Source organism: Trematosphaeria pertusa, assembly GCF_010094035.1.
Source record: "Trematosphaeria pertusa strain CBS 122368 unplaced genomic scaffold BU26scaffold_7, whole genome shotgun sequence".
Lineage (NCBI taxonomy): Eukaryota > Fungi > Ascomycota > Dothideomycetes > Pleosporales > Trematosphaeriaceae > Trematosphaeria > Trematosphaeria pertusa.
This window is the reverse complement of record NW_022987218.1, coordinates 43,675-69,290: the sequence shown is the minus strand read 5'-3', so window position 1 is coordinate 69,290 and position 25,616 is coordinate 43,675. Positions and strand designations below refer to the sequence as shown.

At 52.2% G+C, this 25,616-nt stretch overlaps 11 protein-coding genes across 11 annotated transcripts; 7 read left to right on the top strand and 4 right to left on the bottom strand.

Moving 5' to 3' along the window:
* Positions 1–229: 229 nt before the first annotated feature.
* Positions 230–1,497, bottom strand: BU26DRAFT_518840 (vesicle-associated membrane protein-like protein). The gene is made up of 3 exons (XM_033828904.1): positions 1,387–1,497; positions 657–1,333; positions 230–601 (listed from the first exon to the last, which is right to left on the bottom strand). The coding sequence occupies exons 1-3, from the start codon at positions 1,419–1,421 to the stop codon at positions 576–578; spliced, it is 738 nt and encodes a 245-aa protein (XP_033683619.1). The 5' UTR covers positions 1,422–1,497; the 3' UTR covers positions 230–575.
* A 257-nt stretch (positions 1,498–1,754) lies between these two features.
* Positions 1,755–2,409, top strand: BU26DRAFT_426000 (uncharacterized protein; the record flags this gene model as incomplete). The annotated part of the gene is made up of 2 exons (XM_033823650.1): positions 1,755–1,971; positions 2,066–2,409. The coding sequence occupies 2 exons, from the start codon at positions 1,755–1,757 to the stop codon at positions 2,407–2,409; spliced, it is 561 nt and encodes a 186-aa protein (XP_033683618.1).
* Positions 2,410–2,823: 414 nt separating this feature from the next.
* BU26DRAFT_504791 (uncharacterized protein) lies at positions 2,824–3,786 on the top strand (the record flags this gene model as incomplete). The annotated part of the gene is made up of 1 exon (XM_033826801.1): positions 2,824–3,786. The coding sequence occupies one exon, from the start codon at positions 2,824–2,826 to the stop codon at positions 3,784–3,786; it is 963 nt and encodes a 320-aa protein (XP_033683617.1).
* Positions 3,787–5,409: 1,623 nt separating this feature from the next.
* On the top strand, positions 5,410–6,153 carry BU26DRAFT_518837 (uncharacterized protein). Its single transcript, XM_033828903.1, has 2 exons — positions 5,410–5,778; positions 5,838–6,153. Exons 1-2 carry the CDS (start codon positions 5,477–5,479, stop codon positions 5,923–5,925), a joined length of 390 nt encoding a protein of 129 aa, XP_033683616.1. The 5' UTR covers positions 5,410–5,476; the 3' UTR covers positions 5,926–6,153.
* A 34-nt stretch (positions 6,154–6,187) lies between these two features.
* On the bottom strand, positions 6,188–7,157 carry BU26DRAFT_594355 (glycoside hydrolase family 11 protein; the record flags this gene model as incomplete). The annotated part of the gene is made up of 2 exons (XM_033834901.1): positions 6,188–6,826; positions 6,883–7,157. The coding sequence occupies 2 exons, from the start codon at positions 7,155–7,157 to the stop codon at positions 6,424–6,426; spliced, it is 678 nt and encodes a 225-aa protein (XP_033683615.1). The 3' UTR covers positions 6,188–6,423.
* Positions 7,158–9,111: 1,954 nt separating this feature from the next.
* Positions 9,112–10,753, bottom strand: BU26DRAFT_427302 (uncharacterized protein; the record flags this gene model as incomplete). The annotated part of the gene is made up of 2 exons (XM_033823725.1): positions 9,112–10,498; positions 10,554–10,753. The coding sequence occupies 2 exons, from the start codon at positions 10,751–10,753 to the stop codon at positions 9,112–9,114; spliced, it is 1,587 nt and encodes a 528-aa protein (XP_033683614.1).
* A 153-nt stretch (positions 10,754–10,906) lies between these two features.
* BU26DRAFT_483476 (uncharacterized protein) lies at positions 10,907–12,339 on the bottom strand. The gene is made up of 3 exons (XM_033825814.1): positions 12,044–12,339; positions 11,888–11,988; positions 10,907–11,839 (listed from the first exon to the last, which is right to left on the bottom strand). Exons 1-3 carry the CDS (start codon positions 12,330–12,332, stop codon positions 11,045–11,047), a joined length of 1,185 nt encoding a protein of 394 aa, XP_033683613.1. The 5' UTR covers positions 12,333–12,339; the 3' UTR covers positions 10,907–11,044.
* Positions 12,340–12,568: 229 nt separating this feature from the next.
* Positions 12,569–13,658, top strand: BU26DRAFT_504787 (WD40 repeat-like protein; the record flags this gene model as incomplete). The annotated part of the gene is made up of 2 exons (XM_033826800.1): positions 12,569–12,575; positions 12,640–13,658. The coding sequence occupies 2 exons, from the start codon at positions 12,569–12,571 to the stop codon at positions 13,656–13,658; spliced, it is 1,026 nt and encodes a 341-aa protein (XP_033683612.1).
* Positions 13,659–15,057: 1,399 nt separating this feature from the next.
* On the top strand, positions 15,058–16,470 carry BU26DRAFT_302141 (uncharacterized protein). Its single transcript, XM_033821800.1, has 3 exons — positions 15,058–15,727; positions 15,782–15,813; positions 15,873–16,470. Exons 1-3 carry the CDS (start codon positions 15,466–15,468, stop codon positions 16,248–16,250), a joined length of 672 nt encoding a protein of 223 aa, XP_033683611.1. The 5' UTR covers positions 15,058–15,465; the 3' UTR covers positions 16,251–16,470.
* Positions 16,471–17,661: 1,191 nt separating this feature from the next.
* On the top strand, positions 17,662–18,446 carry BU26DRAFT_483471 (uncharacterized protein; the record flags this gene model as incomplete). Its single annotated transcript, XM_033825813.1, has 1 exon — positions 17,662–18,446. Exon 1 carries the CDS (start codon positions 17,811–17,813, stop codon positions 18,444–18,446), a length of 636 nt encoding a protein of 211 aa, XP_033683610.1. The 5' UTR covers positions 17,662–17,810.
* A 2,041-nt stretch (positions 18,447–20,487) lies between these two features.
* BU26DRAFT_504784 (uncharacterized protein) lies at positions 20,488–22,855 on the top strand (the record flags this gene model as incomplete). The annotated part of the gene is made up of 5 exons (XM_033826799.1): positions 20,488–20,849; positions 21,023–21,238; positions 21,426–22,499; positions 22,569–22,773; positions 22,853–22,855. 5 exons carry the CDS (start codon positions 20,488–20,490, stop codon positions 22,853–22,855), a joined length of 1,860 nt encoding a protein of 619 aa, XP_033683609.1.
* Positions 22,856–25,616: the final 2,761 nt, after the last annotated feature.

The following is a 25,616-nucleotide window of genomic DNA, read 5'->3' as shown; positions in this document are numbered from 1 at the left end:
GATCACGCTTCGGTGTTTTTCGGTCCTGTCGGCGTTTGGGCAATTTGAACAAAAGACAAAACCATCAAAAGCATCATCCATGGATATCGCGTTCCCTAATCTTTTCCTTAGCATATACGCAGCATATTACCTCCATAGAGACAAGGCATCAAAAGCATTAGACGGGCGTTGTAGGTTCACTGTAGACGTCGGCATCTGTGCCTGTATGAATACGTAATTTCTGCATTTGTTGCGTAGGGGGAAGCTATTTCAATTTTTCCTCAGGTGTATAATGCATTGTACGGTTTCTTTTGGCGCGCACGGATAATACCCGTTCCATTTCGGGAAAGGATCGCATGGCATGGCATGGGTTGGCGCTGGAGGCAATGTATGACTGGTGCTCTAGAGAGCCAGCGCGTTTGATAGAAGCATAATAACCGGGCAATGGATACAGACTCCATAACACCTTGTGGTATTCTGTTACAAAAGGCATTTAGACATGTCCCGGTATGCCTTTTCTAACCCTCAAATAATCAACTCCCTACGCTGTCCAAGTGTGCGCTTGCGTTTGCTTGGCTCGACGGGTCGCAGAGGACTCAATGGCGCAGGCAGTGTGACCATGCTGCGCAAGTTAGCTTTGGCGGGAATAAGCATTGTGGAAGTTGGGGAGAACGCACCAGGTAGTCCGCAGCCGAATCCGACGAATAAGTATATCAAGAAAATAACCACCAGCACCAGCAACACCATCAGCTTCACATTCTTCCACCACATCCTCCTCCTCAACCCCCGACTCCTAACCCGGAAATCCCGAGCCGTATTCCCCAAGCGGTCTGTTTTGTCCACCAACAAATCGATGCGTTCTCCCCTCTCGAGTACCCGCTCGATATTCTCCGTCATAATCTCTCTCACACCCTCAATCTCCTGCTGCGCCGTCCGCAGCGCATCCTGCTGTCCCGCCTGTGTGCCCCCCTGCTCCTGCATCAAGCGCCTCATCACAGCGTTAAAACTCGCGCATCCATAGCTCGGCAGGCTCGCAAAGTCCGTGTTCTCGGGTGGGAACTCTTCGAAGAACTTCTTCTGCAGATTGGCGAGGAAGCCGAAGGGGATGCGCTGCCCGAGCTGCTTTTCGGCGACGCAGAGGAATGTGAGGCCGCCGGCGGAGGACTGTTCTGCGGGGAAGGAGGAGGGCGAGAGCGTGTGGTAGTGCGTGAAGTAGGTACCGCTGTCGAGCGTCTTGTGCTCGGCGGTGGAGTGGGTGAGTTTCGGGAGGATGACGGAGAGGAGAGAGGAGGCGTTCGACGAGGCGGAGGCGGTGTGTTCCGAGAGGACGTTGGCGTTGTGGGCTATGCAGGCACTGCAGGCGTGTTAGAGCAGGACGGCAGAGAGCAGGGTAGGAGAGGACTGTACTAGAGCAGCTGCGTGGAGCTGGATGAGGATGCCATGGCGGGCGGTGTTGGCGCCGGCGCGGTCCGCTTGTTCTACCAGCTGTCTGAGGGCTGCGTTGCGACTATAACGGAGTGTGTACGACTCGGATTGGGAGAGTAACGGGATGTTGAATGGAGATGGAGATGCGGTTGTGGTGTGAGGGAGACTGCCTTTGGCGGCCCGGGCGCGCGTCATCCTGCTTTCCGCGCTAGGCCTCATTGGGCATGGTCGCATCCTGAAGCCCTGCAGCCGGGCGCCGTTCCCGAGGTCACGATTATTGGCGCAGGCCCCGCAGCTTCCTCGTTGCAGCGCGGGACATAATCGCAGTACCTTCCACGAACTGGGGCAGCATGGTCCGCGTCAAGAACCGCTATCTGGTCGTCAACTTCCTCTATCCAGCGTCCTCGACGGCCTCCAAGTCCGGAGACGCAACCCCAGAGCTCCTCCAATTCCACGCACCCACGCCAGACGCCTTCCATACCGGGATTCTGCTGCGCGTCGTAAGGGAAGGCGTCGCGGAGCTCTTTGGTGACTATGGCACGAGTATGGCAGGCGCCGGACTAAAGGGTATACCACTACCTCCTCCTCCTCCTCCTCCTCCTCCTCCTCCTCCTCCTCCTCTACCTCCTGTAGCTGTACCATGCTTTGCTCACGCTTGCAGTCAATTACTGGTCGCCTGCCACTTCCACAGCTATTATTCGATGCCCCCGGGAGCACTATGAGATGATATGGGCTGCTCTCACTTTCATCACGAAACTGCCGAAGCCAGTTGATATCCCCGTGATCGTCCAGGTCGTCAGGGTGAGCGGGACTATTAGAAAGGCGGAAGAGGAGGTCATACGGAGGGCGAAACAGATCATATGCAGGGTGAAAACAACAGATGCTGGTGGAAAGAATCCAATAGTTGACAGCATTGCAAAATCGGTAGAGAAGAGGAGAGATGCCGAGAATGCGGTGCTGGCGCAGATCGACGAAGCAGATGAAAGCGAGAGCGAGAGCGACTAGAGCAAGAAGCAGACGTCGAACGGCTAGCCTTATTATGGACCCGTTTGGAACTGAGCAGACATCGGATGTGCTATCATCTAGCTACTTCTTCTTTGAGGCCATGGTATAGTCTCTGACCCTCAAAGCTGACGGCCGCCTGCTAATCTTCTTTGAGCAACCTCGCAGCCCCCTCAGATCGATCTGGACACCTGACGAGCGCCTTTACTACCTGTCATTTGCCGAGTCCTAGTCATTGACGGAACTAGGGTAGAGACATGGTGAAGCTCCATTAGAACAAAGAACGTCTTCCCCGCAACGCCCTGATAAGTCCCAAGCGACTGGCGCCATAAAGACACCATCACCCGCAAACATTAGCACGTGGGGATATCATCCAATTTCCTATACACTTCGCCGACCGGCTGCTCGTGTTCCGCCATGACGATGGCCTACGCTTCTATCTATCCCTCCTCGCCTCATCGTCTCAGGACTCCCCCTCCCACTCCCTCGTCGTCACCTATACCTAAGAAAGTTCAGTGGGGCTTGCTGCAGTCGTATCTTGAAACTCTTTCGCCTGAGTCTCCTCTGCCTATGCTTCCTAGCTGGCTCGACAGTGTTGACAAATCCGTCATCCTCACTCTTCTCGCGAAGAAGCGCTCAGAGCTCCATCTCCTCCGCTCAGAAGCAAAGCGACCTGGCCTTGCCCCGCCAAACGTCTCCGACACATTTCAATTCCCAGACTACGATGTGGGGACTCGTGGCTCGGGCTATACGACGCCGTCGAAAGCAACGCAAGTCCCGCCAGACTCAGCATCCAGCTCCCGACCACCCTCCCGCAGAGCCCGCAACAACAGTGAACTACACAACATCGAGGAAGGAATCGGCGATGCACTTGCGAAACTCAACACGTCCGGACTCCACTCCAGAGGACACAGCGAGAACGGATTCCAGCTCCCAGGCCAGCTCTCCCCGCTCAGTCCAACATTCGGGCCCCGCAGAGGCCATGTGCAAATTGGAACCCTGGAGCGCAGACGAGCAAGCGTCCCCGCTAACGTGTATATGTCCCAGAACAGGACTCCGACGAGCCCTGCGTGTGCGAAGCGTCCGCCGTACTCGGCCTCCCTCCCCGCAGGGAGCCATTGTCTAGTGAAATCCAGCTGGGAGGCGGAACAGAGGATATTGTGGGAAGCCGCATGGACAGAGATTGAGAGAAATTTGGAAGCGTATGCGCGTCGATTTGAGGACGGTAATAGCGACCTTGACGAAAGAGACAATGATGACGTGTGGAGAGAATTGGTGAACCTGAGGAATGACAAAATGGAGGTGCTAGATATACTTGCGAGCCGAGCGGACAATACCTCGGGAATGAGGCGGATGAGCCTTCTTGATTTGTCTCGCTAATGTCCGTAGAGCCGCCAGGCGCACGTAGGGTGCTGCACAAACTACTCGTTCCTCTTAGTACATAGCCAGAAGCGTGCGGTTACCAAACGTTTCATAGAAGCCGATGTACGGTAAATTCGCCGCTGTACTCGTGCGCATACCGCCACTCCAATGCTCCTCCAGTGTCGCGGCCTCCAGCCTGAAGCCTTCAACGCATCATCGCACAGTCGCTCCTCAACCTGAAATCATTAGCAGTTCTCCCAAGTCCACACAGGCCCACATACCTCACTCCTCCACTGTCGGCACCACCTTGAGCGTCCATTCCCACTTGCCCATCTCCTGCTTCTTGGCAATAATCGCCAGTCGTGTGCTGAGGTCGATGAGGCACTTGCGGCAGTGGCCCGCTGCTTCTTCGTGCTCAGGATAGAGCTTTCTGCACGGAAGACTCCAGAATCGGGCCGAGGCCGTCGAGCAGATGCGCAGCGGGCCGGCGGGGTGTGGGCGGGTGTGGCTGCAAGACGTGTAGGTTACGAAGATTTGCTGGCACATTGTGGCGGTTGGAGATGAGATTTTGATAGTGACGGTTTTTAGACGGTTTCGTGAAGATGAAGCCTCTAGATGCCCACAGAGGGTAGAATGCAATAGCTTTGGGCGGTGGAAATGCGGCTGCGTGGCGATGTGTCTTGAAGGTGCGAAGACTGCATTTTGGTGTGTGATGATAGATTTTGAAGTTGGGCCAAATTACGTGCGATTTCGAGAGGAAATTACCTGAAGCCAAAGCAAACGCTCCTGCACTGTTGTCATGCCATTTCATTCGAGCGGTGTCCGACTTCCATTGAGGTGAAGAGCCCAATCAAACCCCATTGCGTTCTTCAACGCTAACCCTCCTCTCCTCTCCCCCTGCAGGAATGGCATCTAAGCAGGCTCCCTCTGCTCTTTCTCCTCATTCTTCTCGACTTTCGGTTTCGATTTCGATTTGGGCGGTGGTGGAGGTCGAGGCTTAATCAACGTTTCGACCCCGTATAGTATCTCAAGGCAATTATGCTTCGCTTTGCCCCAGGCCTTGGTAGTTTCCGTTTAGCCGCGTTCATTGTTCTTTTTGGAGGTGTTTAAGGGATGCGTTACCTTTGTGGCCGACCCAGAGACGTTCGTTGCGGGCGCGCTCGTAGAGCTAAGGCTGGAGAGGGCGTTAGTCACTTACTCAAACCCAGATTTGCAAAAGACAGCCTTGAGGCCTTCAAAGCCTTATACTGCTCTGGCGTCTGGCCGTTGCATAAGGTATAACATCCCACAATGTGGGCACTTCATCTTGCTCGTCTCCCACGTCAGCATCATGCAGCTCGGCGGGTGCACTTTGTCGAACACGCGCTGCTTCCACTTTCCGCGCTTCTCATTCAACTCTGCGCATTCCCGGGGTAGCTTGCAGTCGCGCTTGAATTTACCTAGGGCGTATTCAAATGTGATGTGATGATGTCTTACGATCGGAGAGAGTCTTTTGCGGGTTCAGACGAGCGGTGCCCAAGCGCTTCCTTCCGCTCTAGCGGGCGCTAAACCCTTTGTAGCTCCGACACCGCCAAGAGGCCCCCGGGCTCAACCTCAGTCGAAGGCCGCCGCGGTCGACACCACCACCCCACCTCCTCCACACCCGGAGAAGACGACCTCCGCACGCCTCTCCACTCCCCCTGCAGTGATCACATACTTAGCGGACCCAATGCCGCCGCTCGCGCCCCTCCGCGCCGCCGCGCGCAGCCCCAGCACCGCGCTCGTCCGCCGCCAACCCAACCTCAAATTCCCGCTCAGCTTCCGCCCCAGCAGCCGCCAATTCTCACAGTCGAAAAGCGTAAAGGGAAGTGGTGGCCACGGATCGCACTACGATGCCCCGAGCGGGTGGCTGTTCGGCGTCAAGCCCGGCGAGAAATACCAGAAGGAGGGGTGGGAAGGCATCTGGTACTGGGGGTTTTATGGCAGCTTTGCCGTGGCGATTGTGGCTTACGCATTCAAGCCTGATACGAGGTATGCGTTGCTTAAAGGGTGGCCTTTCGCTGGGTTTTCACAGGCTGACTATCGCCTAGCATTCAGACATGGGCGCTCGAAGAGGCACGACGACGGCTGGAAGCCGAGGGCATCTTGCAGGACCCCGCCACGAAGCCCAAGGAGTAGAGCGCCCACCGAGGAAGGAGCGTTGGGGCGAGAGCCGGCAAAGACTGCGTGGAGTGTACATATGACGGCAGACGACATGTGACAGGTTTCCTTTGTGCAAGACTCATAGAGTCGGACTGCGAGTGGCTTCAATGCCGAAGGCTATTGAGCAATGGCAATATTATCTGGCACTTGCGGGCGCAAATTTCTCCATGCCATATGTCTTTCCGTCCACCGCATCCCCAGGAGCAGATTCGGCAAGTATGGCTTCCGCATGTGTGGCGTTGGACTGACGACTCGCCAAGGTCACTTCTTCCTCGGATGTCTTACAAACTTCAGCTTGACAGTGAAAGAACATCACGATTCGGCCCATGCTCGGTCTCGTGCTCATAGAGGCCTTTTACTTTTATTTCAAAGCTACTACATGCCGATTCACTATCCCATACTAGCAAAGACAAGTCAAGTCACAGCAACAGCAAGCCATGCGCCCTATCGCGGATCCAATTCCCTCCCCTCCCCTCATCGGCTAACAGTAATCTGAGAATAGCCTGAAGAGAAGTAGCCCTCTGTAGCAACAATCTGGTAGTTGTGCGTACCAAGACGCATGCCCTGCGCAGCCCACGCGTCAAAGTGCGTCTTGGTGGTAACGGTGCCACCGGTTCGCTTCTGTTGGCGAACGGACCAGAACTGCTCGAAGGTGCGGGTGCCCTCAATGGACGGTTGATTGACGCGGGTCGACTGCGCAATCTGGTAGTTACTGCCGTCCGCATAGACAGTGCCCTTCTTAGTCGCTTGGGAGGACGGATCATAAGTCCCGAAGTTCTCGACGATGTAGTATTCGATGAGCGGGTTGGTGGTCCAGCCGTAGATGGCGAGGTATGAGTTGCCGTTCGGCTGGTAAGTACCAGAGTAGGTGATGGTCCTGATTCTGGATCAGAAACCGCTGTATGTCGCGCGTTTAGCAGAGGGGAAGCTTACCGATCAGACCCTGGGTTCCATCCCTTGCCGCCGACAAAGTTACCGCCGCTGCTCCACCTCACCGTGTACTGGCCACCGGGCCCGTTGGTGTAGGTGACGTCTGACCCGCCATCAGTCCACCATGAGTAGTAGAAGCCATCGTGGGTGCCCGTAGACGATGGCGTGCCGGCGCGTTCGGCGAGCTCTCCTGGGGAGCGCTTGGCCACCTCGGCGGGAGCGGCGAGGGCGCCAGCGACGGCCGTAGCAGCGGTGATGAGCGATGAGAAGGAAACCATTTTGGTTGGATCACTTTGAGCACAGCAGGCAGTTGGTGATCAGCGAAGGATTGATTGACCGTGGGACGATCTCGGGGGTGAGTCAGGGCGCTTTTATAGATGGATTGATCTCCCGCGGAAAAAGAGTACGGGATTGTGGATAGGGAGATTGTATTGCAAGGGCTACGCAGACAGCCATCGGTGCATGCAAGCTTGTGAGTGCCTAGTTGTGGGGAGACCATAATACTTTGAGCTTGGCCGAAGGAAACAGAATGCTTTCCAATCCATTGAGGCCCGCCAATCAACGGTCAAAGGAACCAAAAACCCCCCTCCAATATCAAGACATATTGAACATGATTGGAGCATAGCTAGAAACATCTAGGCGCAACCAAGCCCGACCTCTCATTAAGCTAGATGTTTCAATATCGCCGTTGTGGAGATACTCCGGGGCACAGCGTCGTCCTGCCGCCGCGGCGAGCATGGCAAAAGAGAAGTCAAGATGGCTGTACCGGTATTGTCGAGGCGTCACCTTTCTCCACTGCCTCCTGCCCAAGAGGGGCGTTTTACCAGCGGTTAAAGGGCAGCTTGGCTTCTTGAAGCTGGAAAGCATTGGGAAACAAGGCCGCACAAGGAGCTTGGCTGCTGGCTTGGTCGAATCTGCGGTCGGCGGCGCTTAGCGTTTGAGGGTTGGTGTAGGTAGGACGGGCGGGCTGGAGGTCGTCTGCAACAGGCCACTTAGTGGGGGCGGGGTGGAACAAGAATGTTTCGAAACTTCCGATGCTGGTTTTTCTTTTGCTTCTGGTCGAACTGTCAGAGTTGCTTTTCGCATGGATTTGATGGAAGGGCAATGGTCTTCGCGCTTCCCGGTACCTTCTAAACGCACCCCGTCGACGGCGAAAGAACGGTGCAGGCAAACAGGAGATCTCGTCAGCCTAGGATCACCCTTTCTGATCGTCGGGCGCGTTGCAACCTCGCTCAATCTCGGATTTCCTGCTATCGGCCCGTCAACCACATTTCTCCTCTCCGCCGCCCCAGGCCCCAGGCCCCTCTCCGCCTCTCGATCTCATGATGTCGTCCCTCTCCCTCAGAATACCCGTAACCATCAACCGCGGCGCGAACGTGTGCGCGTCTCCAAGTCCCAAGCCCCCCTCTCATATACCGCCGATCTTGGCTCCCACAACCAGGTGCACGTCTAAGCCCGCCCAGGAAATCTTATATTACCACTCTAATCCGATCCTCGTTTCCCAGTCCCGACGCATCCGCGCTGTCGCAGCCCGATCATTTGTTTATGCATCAGATGACGGTACAGCGTGTAGCCGGGGAGCCGGAGAATTAAACGCCATCCCGTGCATCTGGGAAGTGGAGGGCGAATAAGAAGTAGGGAGTAGATGAACGGCTGGAGTGCGTGGTTGAATAGCCGACTGTACTCCGGATTCGGCGCACTGTGCCCAGGTTCTTGTCCCGGTGGGTATAAGAGTAGTCGTTCTTGGGTTTTAGAATGGGGACTTGGGGTGGGATTATCGTTAGCGTCACGTGCTATGTGGTGAGATGTTTTCCAAGGATGTACTCATGGCCTAGTTGCCGTACAGGGTACGGAGCAGGCAATGAAAAAGTCGTTGCTTCCTCCCTATGGGGGTGGATGCTGGTAGAAACCCAAGCGCACCCAAGCGCACCGAAACACGCTCCAAACCCGATACCGGAAATGCAATCCATCCCCGCTGCTATACAATGCGACCCATATGCGCCTGGTACTTGTATATGCGTAATATGATGTCCGAGCCCGTGCTATGCTCAGCTTCCCTAATCTTCGTACAGACGCGCAAATCCTGGATGTCTGTACCCGGTAGCGTCGCGGTTCGCCTATTGCTCTCAGTGTATACCTCTTACCATGTCTAAATCATAGATATGGGCCTAAACCCATCGTGAAATGTGTAAAGCCCTGCATACTACCCTAGAATGGTCAGGCACTCGTGCTTTACGCCGCGACTAGGGCCCGCTCTCTCTCTTTCTGGGGTGGCTCCTCGTCTGCGTCCTCGTCCTCCTGTGCAAACGACAGCTTCGACAGGTCCTCTTCCGCCTCTTGAACCTCTTGCTCTGTCCGCTCCTCTTCCGCCTCTTTCTCTTTCTTCTGCGCGGCTTCTTTGTCTTTCCGTGCCTTCTCAACCTCCTCGAGCTCGGCAAGACGTGCGGCGGTCTTCTCGGCCTCCTCTTTCTCCTTCCTTTCCCTCTCGGCCTTCTCGAGAGCTTCGAATTCCTCGTCAAGTTCGCCCTCGTCGACAGCCGTGGCGGATTCGTTAATGATGCTCGTGATCTCGTCGACGGTAGCCGTCTGCTCTCTCACTTCATCCATGACGTTCTGGACACCCTCCACACCGCCAACCTTCTCGTGTAGGCCCTTCATAGCTTCGGCACCAGCCTTCATGGCCTCGACGATATGTACTTGGTCGGCCGCGCGTTGGAGGCCCATAAATGCCTCTTCAAGCTCGAGCGCTATATGCGAGCGTTCTGCGAGTGCGTGCTCAGCAAGCTTCTTGGACTTAAGGGCAGCCTTGGCACGAATCGTGTGCTTGGCCCGCACAGCTTCGCGAGCGTCCAATTCTGCTTCGGCGATCTTTTCCTGCAGAGCAGGTAGTTGGGCATTGACCTTGTCGGCGGCGTCCCGGAGATTGGCTAGGGCGGTGTCTTCCTCGGAAACCGGGGTCAGCTCCGTCTCGGTTTCTGCTCTGAACTTGATAGTTTGCGCGTTGAAAGCGAGGGCCTGCTTATCTCGGCACATGTGTAGCAGTAGCACATTGAGGTCGTTGGCGGTAAGCGGCGCAGCAGGATTGAGCACCCTCGAGAAGCGCTTCAGGAAGGTTGTCCTGGACAGGATGCGGTCGGCCGTGGACGTATGTGTCTGCTCTTTCATCCGCTTAAGGATCTCGTTCGCAGCGACCTCAACATTCTTCAGTACGACAAAGTCCCCGACGGGCAGCTTATCGGGGTCGGGCGAACCGAGAAGCTTCTGCAAGGCCCACTGTGCAAGGCCGGAGATGGACGGCACCCACGACTGCTTGTATATGGAAGTCTGGGAGTTCAAGAAGTCGCGACGAGGAACGAAGTCCCTCTTCTTGACCGCATCGTGGAAGACTGCAGGGAGACAGGTCGGCTTGCCATGCTCCCTGTGTTGCAGCGCTCGGATAAGCTCTTCGCCGATGCGGATGGACAAGAGATCGTGGGTGCCGCCCTGTGACGGGATGACGCCGGCGAGGGCTGCGTCTGTGAGGGCCTTCTTCCAGACGGCGAGGTTGGCTTGGAAGCCTTCCGGGTTCGTGTGTGCTTGCGAGCGAAAGTCGGCGTACAGCGAGGCGACGCGGGCGCGACTGTGTTCTGTCAGCGAGCTTTGTGGTGGAGCTTTGGCGCGTGGCTGGTGCTCACCTCTGGAAGGCCTCTTCGTGGTCGAGGATGAAGTTGACCAGCTCGCTCATTTCCTCTTCCTTGGGCGCCGTGTATGCGGCCGTCTTGGAGCGCTTGCGGCCGCTGGAGAACAGCGCCTTGCGGAGGTTCGCGCTCAGGCGGGGTTTCGCGTGGGGGTCTTGGCCGGGGCCCTGCTCCGAGAGCTTGCGCTTGTGCTGCATCCCTACCGTCAGTCGCTTGATTCTGTTCACGTCAGAGATATCGGAGCTTAAAAGTTGGATATGAAGAAGCGAGGATCCACTGGCTGTGGAGGCTCTGGGGTTTATATGCGTCCGAGTGCGCGCGCTGGGAGCCGTGCGACGGTGCAGCAACACCCAAGGCTGGCGCCCATTCACAACCCCATCACTGCCTTCTGCTACTCGAGACAGATGAGATGAAGTAGAATCAATCTTCCATTGCAATTGTGGTATCGCTTTGTCCCAAGCATCGCCCCCGCGCGCCAGTCACCGGCTCTATTTCCTCACCATGCTGACCCCGCTACCCTCGTGGTTCTCCATGAACTTCCTCATTTCTTCTAGATCCCCCATTTCGTCGTCAGATTCCCGCTCTGCACCTGCCCTGGAGCCCTTCTTCCCATCGCGGCGCCCCGCGGGTCCCCTTGCGGCCCCGCTTCCTGGAGCGTCCACCATCTCCTTGCTCTCCTCCGCCCACGCCCGCCGCTCCTCGTCGTCCATCTCGTCCCTCCGATCCAGCCACCGCTCCTGCACGTCTCTTGCATCCATGGTCACAGCATCTTGCCGCATGGCCATCTGCCACACCGTGTCGTTCGCGCCCTCAGCGCCGCCGAACGCATAGCCACCCGCTCGGTCGATAGCGCGGAGCAGAGTCATCATGCTCTTTTTGTCTTCGACTGCGAGAGTTTCGAACCCGACGAGCGCGAAGTCCTCGACCAGTTCGACAATAGCTTTGTTCAGCGCGGCAAACTTGGAGGCGGGCTCGCCTTCGTCCTCGTCCACGTCCACGTCCATGTTGCGATTGATTTCAGGGGAGCCCGACGTCGGCCCTGGAATGCCCGAGGTCTGTTCCCGATTCAGATGCGGCAACAGGTAGTTGAGGTCTTGCACCTCGGTGTAAAAGTCCAGGTTGAAGGGCAGATTCCCATAATTCCTCAGGTTATCGATCTTGGTGAGCACGTTCAGGTGCGGGAGATCCATCTGCAGCATGCTTCTCAGCGCAAGCAGCAGCGAGGACACGTATAGAGAGGGTCGCGAGAGCACGATGGAGTCGGTGAGGTGTACGACGACTAGCTAGTAGGGGTCAGCAGGTGGCGGCGAGCACGAGTGGTGAGAGAGTACTCGATACCCCAGTTTTTGAAGGCGAAAGAAGATGTTCCGCAGCGAGGAATGGTGCGTGAAGAGCTCGACCTGGCCAGGGCAGTCGAACAGGATATAGTCATCTACCATGCCATCAGCGTTTGTTGTCGCTGCCACACCCCGTTGGTGGTCGCGGACCTCGGAGCTGCTTCAAGCCCTCCTCTAGCCAGTCGAAGTTGTGCTCCAGCTCCTCCAGCGCGTACAGAATACTGCCATTTGGGCCAAGCGCTTCCTGCTCCATGATGTCGTCTATTGTGACCAAGTCTCTGACGTCCAAGGCCGGGTGATACGAGCTATGGCCGTTTGCGGGATCGAGGTTTACGACGGAGCATTTGCGCCCGATGGCCGCCATGAACTGCTGCATGCCATCGCAGTACGTCGACTTGCCCGCGCCGGGCGGGCCGATGACCAGCTGCGCGAACGGCATGGTGGGTGAATGGAGCTGCAGAGGGCGCGGGGGTGGGTAGCTGGGTAGCTTCGGCCGGGCCGGAGAAACCATTCGCCGCCGCCGCCGCCGCTGTTTGTTTGCGGAGGCGCGCCGGAGGTCCCTCCCGTGTTCCTAATACAAATAATAAGATAAGTTCTCTATTATTTGTAATTTTATTCATCCCTCGAGCTCAGGCTTTTTAGAAGACGCCCACCCCCAAAGAGCGTGTCGCCACCATGTCCAGTGAGTCCCGCCCAATGCGTCTCCCAACTCAATAGGCCCCGTGCAGTCGCTGACCTCTCCCCAGGCCAATTCGAGCTCGCCCAGAACCCCACCGACCCCATCTCCGCCGTCAAGTTCGCGCCCACGTCGTCATCGCGCCTCCTCGTCTCGTCGTGGGATCGCCATGTCTACCTCTACGACACGCTCGCCGAGCCCGGCGGCAAGCTGCTCGACAAGTTCGAGCATCGCGCTCCCGTGCTCGACGTATGCTTCGGCCGCGACGACAACGAAGCCTTCAGCTGCGGCCTGGACTGGGAGGTCCGACGCGTCGATCTCGCGAGCGGCGCCCAGACGGTGCTGTCCACACACGCCGCCGGCGTGCGCAATGTCCTCTTTTCCGCCCCCCACAACCTCCTCGTCTCTTCATCATGGGACTCCACCCTCCATCTTCATGACCTGGCGCACCCCGGCGAGTTCAGCACAATCTCACTCCCCTCGAAACCATTCTCGCTCTCCGCATCGCCCACCAAACTCCTCGTCGCAATGGCCAGTCGCGCCGTCAACATTTACGAGCTGGACGCGCTAGCCAAGGCTGCACAGAAGGGCGGACATGTCAGTGTGGAGCCATGGCAGCAGAGAGAGAGCAGCATGAAGTACATGACACGCGCGGTGGCCTGCATGCCAAACGACGCAGGTTATGCAAGTTCTAGCATTGAAGGAAGAGTCGCCGTGGAGTGGTTCGACCCAAGCGAGGAATCGCAAGCGCGAAAATACGCCTTCAAGTGCCACCGACAAAACGTCGAAGGCCAAGATATCGTATATCCGGTCCATGCCCTAGCATTTCACCCTCTTCACGGTACATTCGCATCAGGCGGCGGCGATGGAGTTGTAGCGCTGTGGGACGGAGTGGCAAAGAGGAGGATTAGGCAGTATCAGCGCTTCCCAGCAAGCGTACAGACCATCTCCTTTAGCGCCGACGGGAAGTACGTGGCAGTAGGCGTAAGCCCAGGTTTCGAGGACGGCGTGGACGACGTGCCAGATGGTGTCATCAAGGTATTCATCCGCGAGCTGAGTGACACCGAGGCACAAGGCAAGAAGAAGTGAAGAGGCGGGGGTTATCGGAAAGGCGTCAGGCGTTTGGGAATCGACGACAGATAGCACCGAGGTAGTGCTTGTCTTGCAATTCATACCCGGCTGATACACATCCTAGCAGCTCCAACTGCTCAACGGCGCTACCTTGATCCGATACTTCTCGCCCCACTTTCACACTGCATGATTCATCTGCCTTCTAAACGACGTCCCAACGTCAAGGTGGAGTACACTGTCACAGCATGCCTATATCTTCCTTCCCCTCTCTAGATCCGTTCCGCCCTTTGTTTTCCGTCAATTTCCAAAGGCTCTTAATCTTCACCAGCGTCATGTTTCGCATCCTATGTCGCATGCCCAATCCACCGCTATTCTTTCCATACATACATTTCTCCCCGGCTTTCTCAACCCCCTCCTATTTTACACATACATGGACCTCCATATCCGACTCCGAAAATCAACACTCTGAATGTGCTACCGCAACTACATCGAATACTCCTGCCCCCAAGGCCACACCCTTCTCGACAACATCCACCCCTTCACACTGTGTGAGAAGGCTCAACACAGCCCGATACCGCGGCACTGTGCATTTCCTATTGACCGTGTTGGAAAAAGTGATGAAATATGCATTGACTGCTGGATGGTGGAGAAGGGGAAGATTGGGCTCGGGAAGGAAAAGTTGGAGTGGGATGAGAGGTGGCCCGGGGGAGGTCGATGGACTGGGTATGGTGGGGAGGGTGGGTGGGAGTGTTATAGGGATGATGTGCCGCAGTAGAGGGCCTGGAAGGGGCGAGGTCAGTGAGCGGGGCGTGTGGCGGTAGGTTCGCACTGACGTTGAAGACCGTACCTCTAACCTTCAAATGAACCCCACTTTGATGCAGGTAGCATGCTATCGGCAGCATTGGGAGATCTGAAGATGATTTCTCACCTCGACTGCCTACCTGCTCCATTCTAACGGTCAGGTCTCTCTTTCTCTATCAAAGTCCTTTATGTTTCAACCCACGCCTCTCTCTTACAGCATTCGGACTCGCTTACCTTACCTCTACAAATGTAGCCAACCTGCAGGGTAAACTTGGCCTCCCTTTCCACCGTCATCAGAAGTTCACCGGCTTCTCCTTTGCGACTAGATCAGATATGGCCACAATGCCCTCGGCGGCTGCGCCCAATACTGAGTCAACTCCCCCACTATCCTTCACGTACGACACCCTCCTACAAGAAATACGAGCGGCCAAAGACGTGGGCAATTTCCTATATCTGCCCCATGCCAGTACTATGGTCACCAGAGACACGTCGAAGAAGCCGGCGGCCTCGCTCAAGGATGCTACACGTCTCGGATTACAGATAGGCACTTTCAAGCAGGCCAACTCGTCTTTCCCCGTCTAGGCTCATGCACATGTCAACAGCCCTCACACCAACCCCCATATCGATACCGTCGGCCACTTCATCAAGGACAAGGACCGGAAGTTAAGTCGCGCCGAGCTTGAAAATGTTGAGTATATCGAGCCGTTCAAAAGCGTATTCAACACCCAGAATCGCACGTTCATCGAGAGAGTTAGAATCGTGACCTTGTTCTACTTCTTGGAGAAGGAATTCATTGGCAGGCTCTTTCTTCCCGTCGACGGCGTCCGAATTCTCACGCGTGCCTGCGAGGGCAATTGCTCGCGCCGCCAAAGCAGACACCAGAAAGCCAACACGGGACTCTATAACACTAAAAGCAGCAGGCACGGCGTCGGTAAACCCGCCAGTCAAGGCCGCTCCAGCCCCAACTACTGGCCAAAGGTTGAAGGTGTCCACGAAAGACGGCGGTGGCAAGCAAGGAACAGTTATGGAGAGATCAGCCATGAGGGAGGAGCAGGCAGAAAATGCTATTCGGACAAACAGCATGGATACACTAGCTCCTTCCGCTCAAGCAACGATGAGCCCCGGTCTCAGGAACTCACCTAAGAACCTGTATCCTGCCCCAACCCTGCGCGTCTCCTCTACGCGCGGTTCCTCGACTCCTTCCGAGCAGATCGCGGAAGTCCATACGGATCAGCCAAGCGCAAAGAGGTCGAGAGTTCCAAGCGTCACCGGGGAGGGGCAGGAGCGTAAGTGTCTACTAAATTGGCGCTTAAGAAGCATGTATGCTGACCCCTCCTCAGATGCTCCCAAGCGGCAGAACATGGACGACAGTGTATGCACTGGACTCCTCTGCCCCCCTCGCAACTTATTATCAATACTGACAATGTCTAGCTCTGCCACCTCCAAAAGTTTGTCGAGAAAGTCCGTGGCAAATACTCCGACGAAGACTACGAGCAATTGCAGGCCGAGAACAAAAAGTTCTCCGAGACTGCAAAACTCCAGCTAGACAAAGCTGCACTGAAGAAGCTGAAGGAAGAGTGGGAACAGAACGCAGAGTTTGCAATCTCAGAGCTGACAGAGTCCGATGCCAAGCGACTTGCTTTTGAGAGCGAGGCGGAGGATTTGAAGAGGAAGCTCAAGATAGAGGCCGAGAAGAGAAAGAAGGTGGAGACCGAGCGAGATGCGCTAAACGAGGAGAACGGGCATCTACAGGAGCTGAAGGTGTGCATAATTGAATTGGTGCCGATATTGGCTAAGCGTAAAGAGTAGACCGTAGGGGTGGGAGAGTAGACCGCAGAAAAGACGGTACGGGCGGCCGTACAGGTTTTCAGGGTTCCTACCCCGCATAGACCTCCAGTGTCCGGCTCGATTTTACTTGCGAGGCTTTCGTTGCTCCACTTTCCGACCCCTGGATCTGTATGGGCAAAACGTGTGTTTGGGGGTTCGAATAGAGGGTTGGAATATGCATCCTTAGGCATGGCATGACAGGAATAATGTCCGGGATCTCGTGAGGATAGAGTGTCTGAGCATTTTCTCTTCACCTCTGGGAGCCATATACCTATCCTAAGAATTATATCGTATATGGAAAATCTTACAACAAAGGGCTTCGGCATGTTGGGGCCTTTGTTGATTTGACGTTCATGGTGGGGCATCCGATCATCCACAAAACGTCAGCTTCATTACTACAGTGACTCCTTAAAAAGGATCGACGATATTGCATCGACCGATCGTTGCGTTTTCTCACTTACACTATCGATTCTTGATTTGGGCTTGCTGTCGCCACCCAATAAAGGCGAGTGAGTTACTTCTCGGGCAATATAGTGGCAGTATACTAATGCTTGATAGACCCGACTCGGACTTCTCACGATAGCAACGTACATCAGCCATGTCCTCATGATCGGAGTCAGTCCGATTCACACACCTAGCGTCGTCCCCGCTAGAGCCCGGACGAGATACATGCACGCATGGGTCGTCGCTGAATTTTCGGACACGTTCAGAGCGCTCCCATGCATCGACATGCTCAGCTTCAAAGATATTGACAACGATAGGCTATACGAGTACTAGAGCAAAGAACCGATACTACAGGACAACGAAACGGCTGTGATTAGAGGACTTTGAGTTAGAAACGTTTTCGAATGAAGGTGTACAATCGGTCAGATAGCGGCTGCGAGCTATTTCCACTCTATCGTAGTCTCCCATTGCGTACATAGGGAAATCTCAGCCCGGGAGTGTAGCCGAGGTCGTCTGGGGACCTGTAGCAATTCATCGAGCTATAGGCCCCTGTGAGATGCCGCGGGAAAGCTGTACTCCTAGAATAGAGATTAGCCATGTTGCTTCTTCTAGAACATCCCCTGCCGACAAACGTCACGCTACCTATAAGCAAGCAAGGACGGTCAAGCGTAGGGCCCTAACCATTACAAGATCAACTGTCAAACAAGTACCCCGAAGCAGCGAGAAGAGGGTCATTGTCGTTTTCATGACAAATAAAAACAACAACGCGGGGCGCGTATAAAGCAGGACTTCTTCCCCGTGAACCAGCCGCTAGTCATGGACGGTGGTATCCAACTCATAGGGCCGCGGTTCACCATGCCAAACTGTACGGCTTCGGAAAGCATCAATGGGGTTGCCTACCAGGCTCCCAGTGGAGAAGAGCAGCCAGCCGAGGTGAACTCCCCGGCGTCCATATTCGGAGGTCCTCTTGGCGAAGTTCCAAGAGCCCAGGAATGGCAAGAGCCCGCTCGTGACGAAGTGCTGAGCAATGCACCGTCGGAAGTTACTGCAGAAGCAGACCAGAATCGTCATCAAAGCCATGGGGATCCCTTCAATGCAATGCCACCGATCATCAAGCTCAACGTCGGCGGCCGGATATTCTCGACCCGGACGACAACTCTTGCCGAAGCCAAATGGTTCGAACCTTACCTTGAAGGACGCTGGCCATGGCCTCTTGACACAAATGGGGCATACTTCGTGGACGCGGATCCAGACCTATGGGAGCATCTGCTTCGCTTCATGAGACGTCCCAATGTCTATCCTCTCTTCTGGGATACGGCGAAGGGCTTCGATTATGATCTCTACAACCGCCTTGAACGGGAAGCTTTCGATTTCCGAGTCGGAAAGCTTGGAGATTGGATCAAGGAGAAGCAATACTTGAAGGCTGTGACGGTACGGGCTCATCCACCAGTGGCGCGAGAGCTCGACGACGTTGACCCCGAATACTACACGATGAACGAGGACTATGAGCGCCATGTTGTACCTCGAGTGCGAAAGGTATACGTATGTCCTCGGGGAATTGCGGTCCATAGGGGTCATCCGGAGAAGTGCGGCCAGGCTTGCGCTAAGGCCCAGGGGGGCACGCCGGCTGAGTACGAGGAGGAGCCGTATTGGGAGGTTGTGACTATCCGAAAGTCAACTGTGTTTGATGAAAAAGTTTGCAGAGAGCCGGAGACTTATGGCTGTGCTGGTTAGTGCACGATGAAGAAGGTCTGGTGATGGCAGCGGATGTGGGACGGCGGCTCCTCGCAGGTCAGGATGTATAGTGTTTACAATACCGAGATATTCCACATGCCTCCTGTTCCGCATTTCGCTTTACTTATCAATGGCCAGACAAGTCGGATCTGATCGAATCCTGTATTCTTGTTGCTTCTGCCCTTCGCTTTGCGTTGGTGTTTCGCACAGCCACGGTTGATGGTCGTGTGTTGCTGGCGTCTGGTCGCCATCACCATGCCCATCCCATCTTCTCCAGACTGTGCGACAGTGGACGCTCGTTGACCTGTGAAGCACTTTCACCACTGACGCGATCAAGGAGCTGTTCGCTTGTTTGATCGCGCGGTCACGGGACTGAATCGCCCAATCGGGAATGGTCGCGGCGACGCGTCCACGGGCCACCTAGGACGGCGGTCTGCTCTCCCCACGCAACAACGGCAATCATGTAAGGAGAGTTGGCTACGCTTCAGCGACATCACTAAGAATGCCCAGGGCACCAAAGCGCAAGCGTCCGCAGCCCACCGAGCCCAGGAGCTGCGCCCTCGCCCGCCTCAGCGCCAGCGTCAGAACGCTACAGCAAACCCCGGCGTCGTCTTTCGCTTCGTCGACCTCCCGGGGGAGCTCCAAAACCGCGTCTACGAATTCGCTTTGGAGCATGTGACGCGCACGCTCACTACCCGGCCTCTGTTCCCCCGCCGCGAACGTCGCTGGCTTAACAGCCACGATGCAGACTCTCCCTCGACGCCCACCCCGATACCCTTTCTCGCCCTCACGCAGGCCTGTAAGTAGATCCGCTCCGACTTCTGCAACTGGTGGCTCAGCAAGCACGTCGTCGACCTGACCATTGTGGAGAAGTACGTACACTGCTTCGTGCTGCAGCCGGGCAAGACGGAGAAGGAATGCTTCGAAGCATTCCAAGGCTGCGTTGGTGGCATGACAGTCTACGTTTCTAAACCCCACGACACAGACTTCCTATCACTCCTGCGGCTCAAAGCGGCCCACCCCAACTTCACCATCACGCTCCAAGCCGACGCTGATCGCGGGCAGTCCCTCTCGTCTCTAGACAAGCTCATATCGAACACCAGCCCGGAGTAGCTGCGCTAGATCAGCACCGGGATTGTCACCCTTACATAATGCTCTGCGCTATCACCGTGGTAGTGGGCTATTTGCACGCCGAAAAGTGGATGGCTCCCAGTATTCAACGCCCCCCGGGAGGGTTTTTGGCCCGTCTTGGCTTGCACCACGAGGATCTTGATGGGAGGTTTAGGGTCTGCTACTAGGTAGTGATGAGGCGGGCCCCCGGGCATTGAGTCAGCATAGCCCACATCTGCGTCGCACGAGGCACTTGGACTGGAAGAACTGGGTCAGCGCCCTTCAACGCGATTCCACCGAAATGGGCTAGGAAGGTGGAGCTATGTATTCTGCCTTGTCTGGTCTTTCGATCGCACCCTTTCCAACGTCACAAGTCTAGAGTTTAAGCAACTCGGGTCGCTGCACTCGTATCGTGCCTCAACGGATGCAACCCTCGGGCCTTCTCAAGGTAGCAGACTGCGCCTACCACGTTCTCTACTCCATGACTCTGGTTGGTTACATTCCAATGACCACCCCGCAGCATCCGTATTTCCAAGGCTCCCCTCTAGCTTCCATGGTTGCGTGCTTGAGGGTTCAAATGTGGCGGTGGCGGAGCACATTCATCCCCTGTCAATCATCTATCAACCCGCCTAACACCACTCCATTGACAAGAACCGTTATCTGCATATGCTGGGCAGGGCGTCGCTATCGATAACGCTACTCGCTTCCCCATGCCATTGCGCAATTAATCCATCTATCAGGTCACCGCAATCGTACGCTTCTCGTTGCCTCGCTGCCTCGTCGGGAGCCCAAGGCTGAACGCATCTCCGACTTTCGTCCAACATATATATATCCAACCCACCAAACACCTGCATACTGTTCTATCCACTCATCATGACGAAGCACGATACGCCTATGACAGCGTCTTTATTTCAATCTTGCCGACCAATCCATGTCGCCGATGGAGGCCAGCCCCAAAACCTCGCACGCCACAGTCGTGGAAATGGACCATGCGCAAAGAGAGAAGAGCGGATCCTTGTCCGGTACTACGATTACTGCTGTCGCTAGTAGTTCCTCGTCGCCCGTTATTCCCCCAGGTGCGGATACGGTGAAAGCGTCCTGTAACAATCTACACCTGCCCGACCCGGTGCCAGGAGGGTGGCAGAAGCGACACATTTACAGATGGAAATCGCCACTGTTGATGTTGACGTCTTTTATCGCTGGCTTGGCATTCAGCCTCGCGCACTGCATCTTCTATCCCCGGCTCAGAGGGAAGATTGTGGGTGGGCCGGACGCACAGGAGGAGAAGATAAGGTAAGTGTCTCCTAACGCATTTCCAGTCAGGATCCGGCGAAGAGACGCATTAGAGCGCCGTCTTCGGAGCGCATGAGATGTTGCCAATGTCAAATGCTTCGCTACTAATATCACGTTGTCACAACTTGGTCAACCTTCCTAGGCTATGGTGAAGTGGAGCTGACGGTGCCCAGATTCGGTACGGCGTTCGCATTCCTCGCTCAGATCACATTGGCTGCGAGTGTCTGGATCAGTTACACCCAGTGGCTTTGGCGAACATTGAAGAGGAAGGAGATGACGGTTGGTGCTCTGAACGCTGCTTTCGGGGCCGACACTTCGGTGCTGTCGCTCTTAAATCTCGAGATGCTGCGAAAGCTACGAGTCGGATGGGTCATGGCTGGCTTTGCATGGTACGACGCTGGGTTTCGTTCCGAAATTTTCGCGCTTTACTGTGTCCCTTACGTTGTGTCTTACATCGTGTCTCGGAGTCAACCATTATAGTCACGGCGTCCTGTCGTGACTTTACAATTGGGTCAGCAATTTGCGGGACCTGTGGCATCAGAGCTATTCCAACATGAATCGCTAACATAGGCCTAGGACGCTCCTCCTGCCGCCCTTCTTCACACCGGCCACCCTCTTCGTCTATCCGAGCACGAACATTGCGGAGGTGAACGCACTGATGCCCTATCCGAGCATCGCGAACAGCAGCGTGGGCCACAAGTACGCTTATTCACCTCCAGCGCGGCGCGGCACGACCCAGTATGTGGACGACGTTAGTCGGACGTTTACAGGGCCGCGTACCATCCTCAGCCTTATAGCGACGGCTACTGCGTCTCTTGGCGATATTCTCCCGATAAACCTGCCCTACAACCATTCTACACACTCGATCAAGTTTTTCGCACCGATAGTGAAATGCCTCGACGCCAATACTTCTGCAGTCCAGCTGATCGCTCAATCTTTGCGAGAAGAGATGTCAGATGGAGATGGAAGAATTATCGAAACGGACAATGTTTACTACAGCTTTGTACCTACATTCAACCAGTCGGGAGACTTTGTACCGGTTTCCACACCCCGGCAACAGTCTTACTGGAATGCTACCAATGAGCTGTGGATGACCTTCCTACGGCCAACTTTGAACGCTTTGGGTGTGGGGGTTAAGGAACGCTACTTCCAAGTCTGCCGTCTGCACAACGCCACCTACAACTTACGCATCGATCGAGACCACGGCCTCCAAAACATCACGGGCTCGTACAGCGTCAACGAAGTAATTCCTTATCCCGACGATAACCGGACCTCGGTGTCCAACATGGCGCAACACGCATACTCCGCATTCATGGTGGCCTTGGCTGATCAGCTCGTCGGTAAATTCTCCTGGTATGTCAATACTGCCTTCAACGAGTCGTCGCCTTCGTCAACGCCTTCGGGCGCGGCTCAGTTCGGGGTGCTTGGATCCCAAATCATGCGCACGAGCCTACTGGGGAGTCTAGACCTAGACGCATTCTTTGACTTGGATGAGGAAAGACGCCTTTATAAGACGCCAGAGGGGAACGGAACGTTAAGCGACCAGAGACTGAAAGACAAGAGTATGGCCAGGAACAGAACCTTGGATGTCTTGATCGAGGAGTTGAGCTTTAACATCAGTATTGGGCTGATGTGGAATCCGCTGCTCACGTGAGCCTTCACTTTTCCTTCACTGTTTCGATCCTTTTTATCTCTGTCCGCTGATATTCCGCCTGCTAGTCAGACTCAAGCGGTCTCCATTAATTCAACCCGCTTAGTGAATCGTTACGACTACAAATCGCACGGTCTCTTCGTACCCTACGCTCTAGCCAACTTCTTTACTCTAATTACTGTTCTTGTTAGCCTTTATTCATATAAGCGCGACGGCGTAATGGCTAACAAGAACTTCCAGGATATTGTATCGGCTGTAGAAGATCCAAAGGTTGTAAGACTCGCTAGGAGTAGAAAAAGAAGCATTACGGCAGTTATAGTAGATAATAAGATAGTACTGCATGCAGGAATAGTAGACTATTAGAGAATAGAAGAATATTTAGATAAAACTATAGAAATCTTAAGTAGAAATAATATAATTATATACTCTACTAACGAGCTAACTATAAGAGCTAGCTTCGCGATCTCTACTACTATACGTCGAGCTCTAAAATACCTAGCTAGATAAGTTAATTGCTAGCAATACGGTCTCTACGAGCTATAAGAATAAGAGCGATAAGTAGAGTAGGTTAAGTTAAATTTAGCTATCTAAAGATAAGAAGTAGAAGAATACTCTAAGAGCTCTCTATATATAGAGAGCTAAGCGCTAAGACGCTAGATAAGATTATATAACTTAGGTAAAGTTATATAACTCTAGTAAATACTAAGCTAGACTATTATATTACTCTCTCTTATAGAGAGAGCTTATTCTTAAGCTCTAAAGTACGTCTTTAAAAGTATTCTAGCTATTAACTCTATTACTAAATTACTCTTAGCTCTACTTAGTAACGCCTTTACGTTACTCTCTTATCTTCTATCTATATAAGTTTTAAATTCTTTACTATCTTCTATAGAGTCTTCTCTTTTTTATATATCTTAATCTAAGTATCTAATTATAATAGTAGCTCTAGCTTATCTAGATATACTATATAAAAGTCTTTTATTTTATAGAGAGTATTAATAAAGCCTATAGTATTATACTAAATAGAGTTAGAATTATAGATAACCTATATAGCTTAGTATTAAAGATAATTTTAATAAAGATAGCTATCTAGAATTTTATATATAGGCTATTCTAGATTACTATCTACTTTAATAAGTAGCTACTTAGACTCTACCTACTCTAGTAATAGCTCTAAGACTTTTCTTAGCTAATTAGTATAAAAGATATTATATATACGTATATATATAAATAGCTAGAGCTAGAAAAAGTAACTCTTTATAGTAATAATTAGGTAAGAGCTATATATCTATTAATTAAGCTTTATGCTAGACTAATCTATTAAAAAGCTATAAGGTTTAATATAGACAAGGTTATCTATAGTAAAATTAGGTTCTTAGCAGTTTTTATTTACCTAGAGTATCTATCTAGTTTACGCTTTTATAATATTACTTTATATAATCTTAGTAGCTTTTTTTATAGTATTATACTAATTCTTAGTAAAAGCTTAAGCTTTCTAGTATAAAAGACGCTTATATAGAGTAGAGGCTTTTATTATATACTTTTTCTAATTCTAGTAGTATATTAGCTAGTATCTAAATTTAATTTTATACGCTATTAGTTCTATAGTTTTATATAGTAATATAGCTTATACCTAGTTTATATAAAGTAGAAGGTTTAACTAATTATTCTAGTAGTAGTTAATAAATAAATATAGACGCTAATTAAGATATTAATTAATAATTTCTATATTTCTATTAGTTTATAGATAGTACGTAGTAAAGAGCTTCTACTTAATTTCTATAAGCTAGTAGAGCTTATCTATAAAGATAAAGGTAAACTATAGACTATAATTTAATATAATAGATTTAGAAGAACTATATATACGCTAGATATATTAATAATATAGCTCTACTATATATTAAGCTATAATTTTCTTATAGTAGAGTAGAGAGAAGCTCTACTTACTTAGCTAATCTATAATAACGTATACGTAGTTAAATTCTTTTTTATTAAAGAAAAAGCTCTTAAAATCTATAAAGACGTTCTACTATACCTTTTTAGATATAATAGTCTAGTTTAGAAATTTATCTTAGTTATATAATCTTAGGTTACGTAATCTTATTATATAACCTAGCCTAGCGCCTTAGTACTTAGCACCTCTATATATAGAGCCTCTTAGAGCCTTTTCTCTACTTCTTATCTTTAGATAGCTAAATTTAACCTAACCTACTCTACTAGCACCTCTTATTCTTATAGCTTATAGAGATAGTACTACCTATAGCTAACTTATCTAGCTAGGTATTCTAGAACGCTTATAGTAGTAGAGACTATAAAGCTAGCTCTTATATTATCTAAAAGTCTATACCTTTTTAGCTAGAGATAGTAGTATAATATTAGGCTAAACTAAGTAGCCTTATAAAAAGCGTTTATAAATAGCTATACTAAGAATTAGAGCTATAAGAGCCTAGTTACTTACCTTAAGAATTAGAGCTAGAAGAGCTCTAGTTACTTACCTCTCTAGCGCTATATAAGACTACTAGCGAATCTAGTTAGTAGTAGAAAAGATACTACTAGTAGTAAGCTAAAGAGAGCTATAAGAGCTCTACGTATAGAAGAACTTTTATAAAACTTCTACGTATAGAAACTCTCTATTTTAAAAATTAATAATTCTCTACTCTACTAGTAAAGCTAATAATTAGCTACTACGCTAGTAGTATATACTTCTACTTCTTAAATAAAAAGCTATACTTAAGTTAAACTACTTAAATACTATAGATAAACTCTTATAAAGTAACTCTAGAAGTAAGACTTTAGTTCTATAGTACTCTTTTATCTCTATAATTCTTAAATTCTAGATAATGTACTTTATAAGCGAGCTAGTTACACAAGCGAGCTAGTTACCTTCTCTTAGCAACGAAAATTAACAAAAATTAACCCGTTTTTCTTAAATAACTAAGCGAAACCTTAATATTTTTCTATAAAAATTTATATATATATTCTCTCTAGTATATTACACCTTATAGTAAAGTTGCACTAAGATATATTACGTAATTAAAAAGCTATACGTATTTAACTAACTTTTAAGAAAAAATCTAGTTTACTTCTAGTAAGTACTATTATATCTCTATAATAAT

Coding starts and splice junctions, on each gene's coding strand:
- BU26DRAFT_518837 (XM_033828903.1), top strand. CDS start 5,477: ATGCCGCCGCTCGCGCCCCTCCGCGCCGCCGCGCGCAGCCCCAGCACC. Junction 5,779..5,837: donor GCATTCAAGCCTGATACGAG/GTATGCGTTGCT, acceptor ACTATCGCCTAG/CATTCAGACATGGGCGCTCG.
- BU26DRAFT_302141 (XM_033821800.1), top strand. CDS start 15,466: ATGGAGAGATCAGCCATGAGGGAGGAGCAGGCAGAAAATGCTATTCGG. Junction 15,728..15,781: donor CACCGGGGAGGGGCAGGAGC/GTAAGTGTCTAC, acceptor ACCCCTCCTCAG/ATGCTCCCAAGCGGCAGAAC. Junction 15,814..15,872: donor GGCAGAACATGGACGACAGT/GTATGCACTGGA, acceptor GACAATGTCTAG/CTCTGCCACCTCCAAAAGTT.
- BU26DRAFT_483476 (XM_033825814.1), bottom strand. CDS start 12,332: ATGCCGTTCGCGCAGCTGGTCATCGGCCCGCCCGGCGCGGGCAAGTCG. Junction 11,989..12,043: donor GGGCTTGAAGCAGCTCCGAG/GTCCGCGACCAC, acceptor ATGGCATGGTAG/ATGACTATATCCTGTTCGAC. Junction 11,840..11,887: donor TTCAAAAACTGGGGTATCGA/GTACTCTCTCAC, acceptor GACCCCTACTAG/CTAGTCGTCGTACACCTCAC.
- BU26DRAFT_518840 (XM_033828904.1), bottom strand. CDS start 1,421: ATGGCATCCTCATCCAGCTCCACGCAGCTGCTCTA. Junction 1,334..1,386: donor AGCTCCACGCAGCTGCTCTA/GTACAGTCCTCT, acceptor ACACGCCTGCAG/TGCCTGCATAGCCCACAACG. Junction 602..656: donor ATTCGGCTGCGGACTACCTG/GTGCGTTCTCCC, acceptor TAACTTGCGCAG/CATGGTCACACTGCCTGCGC.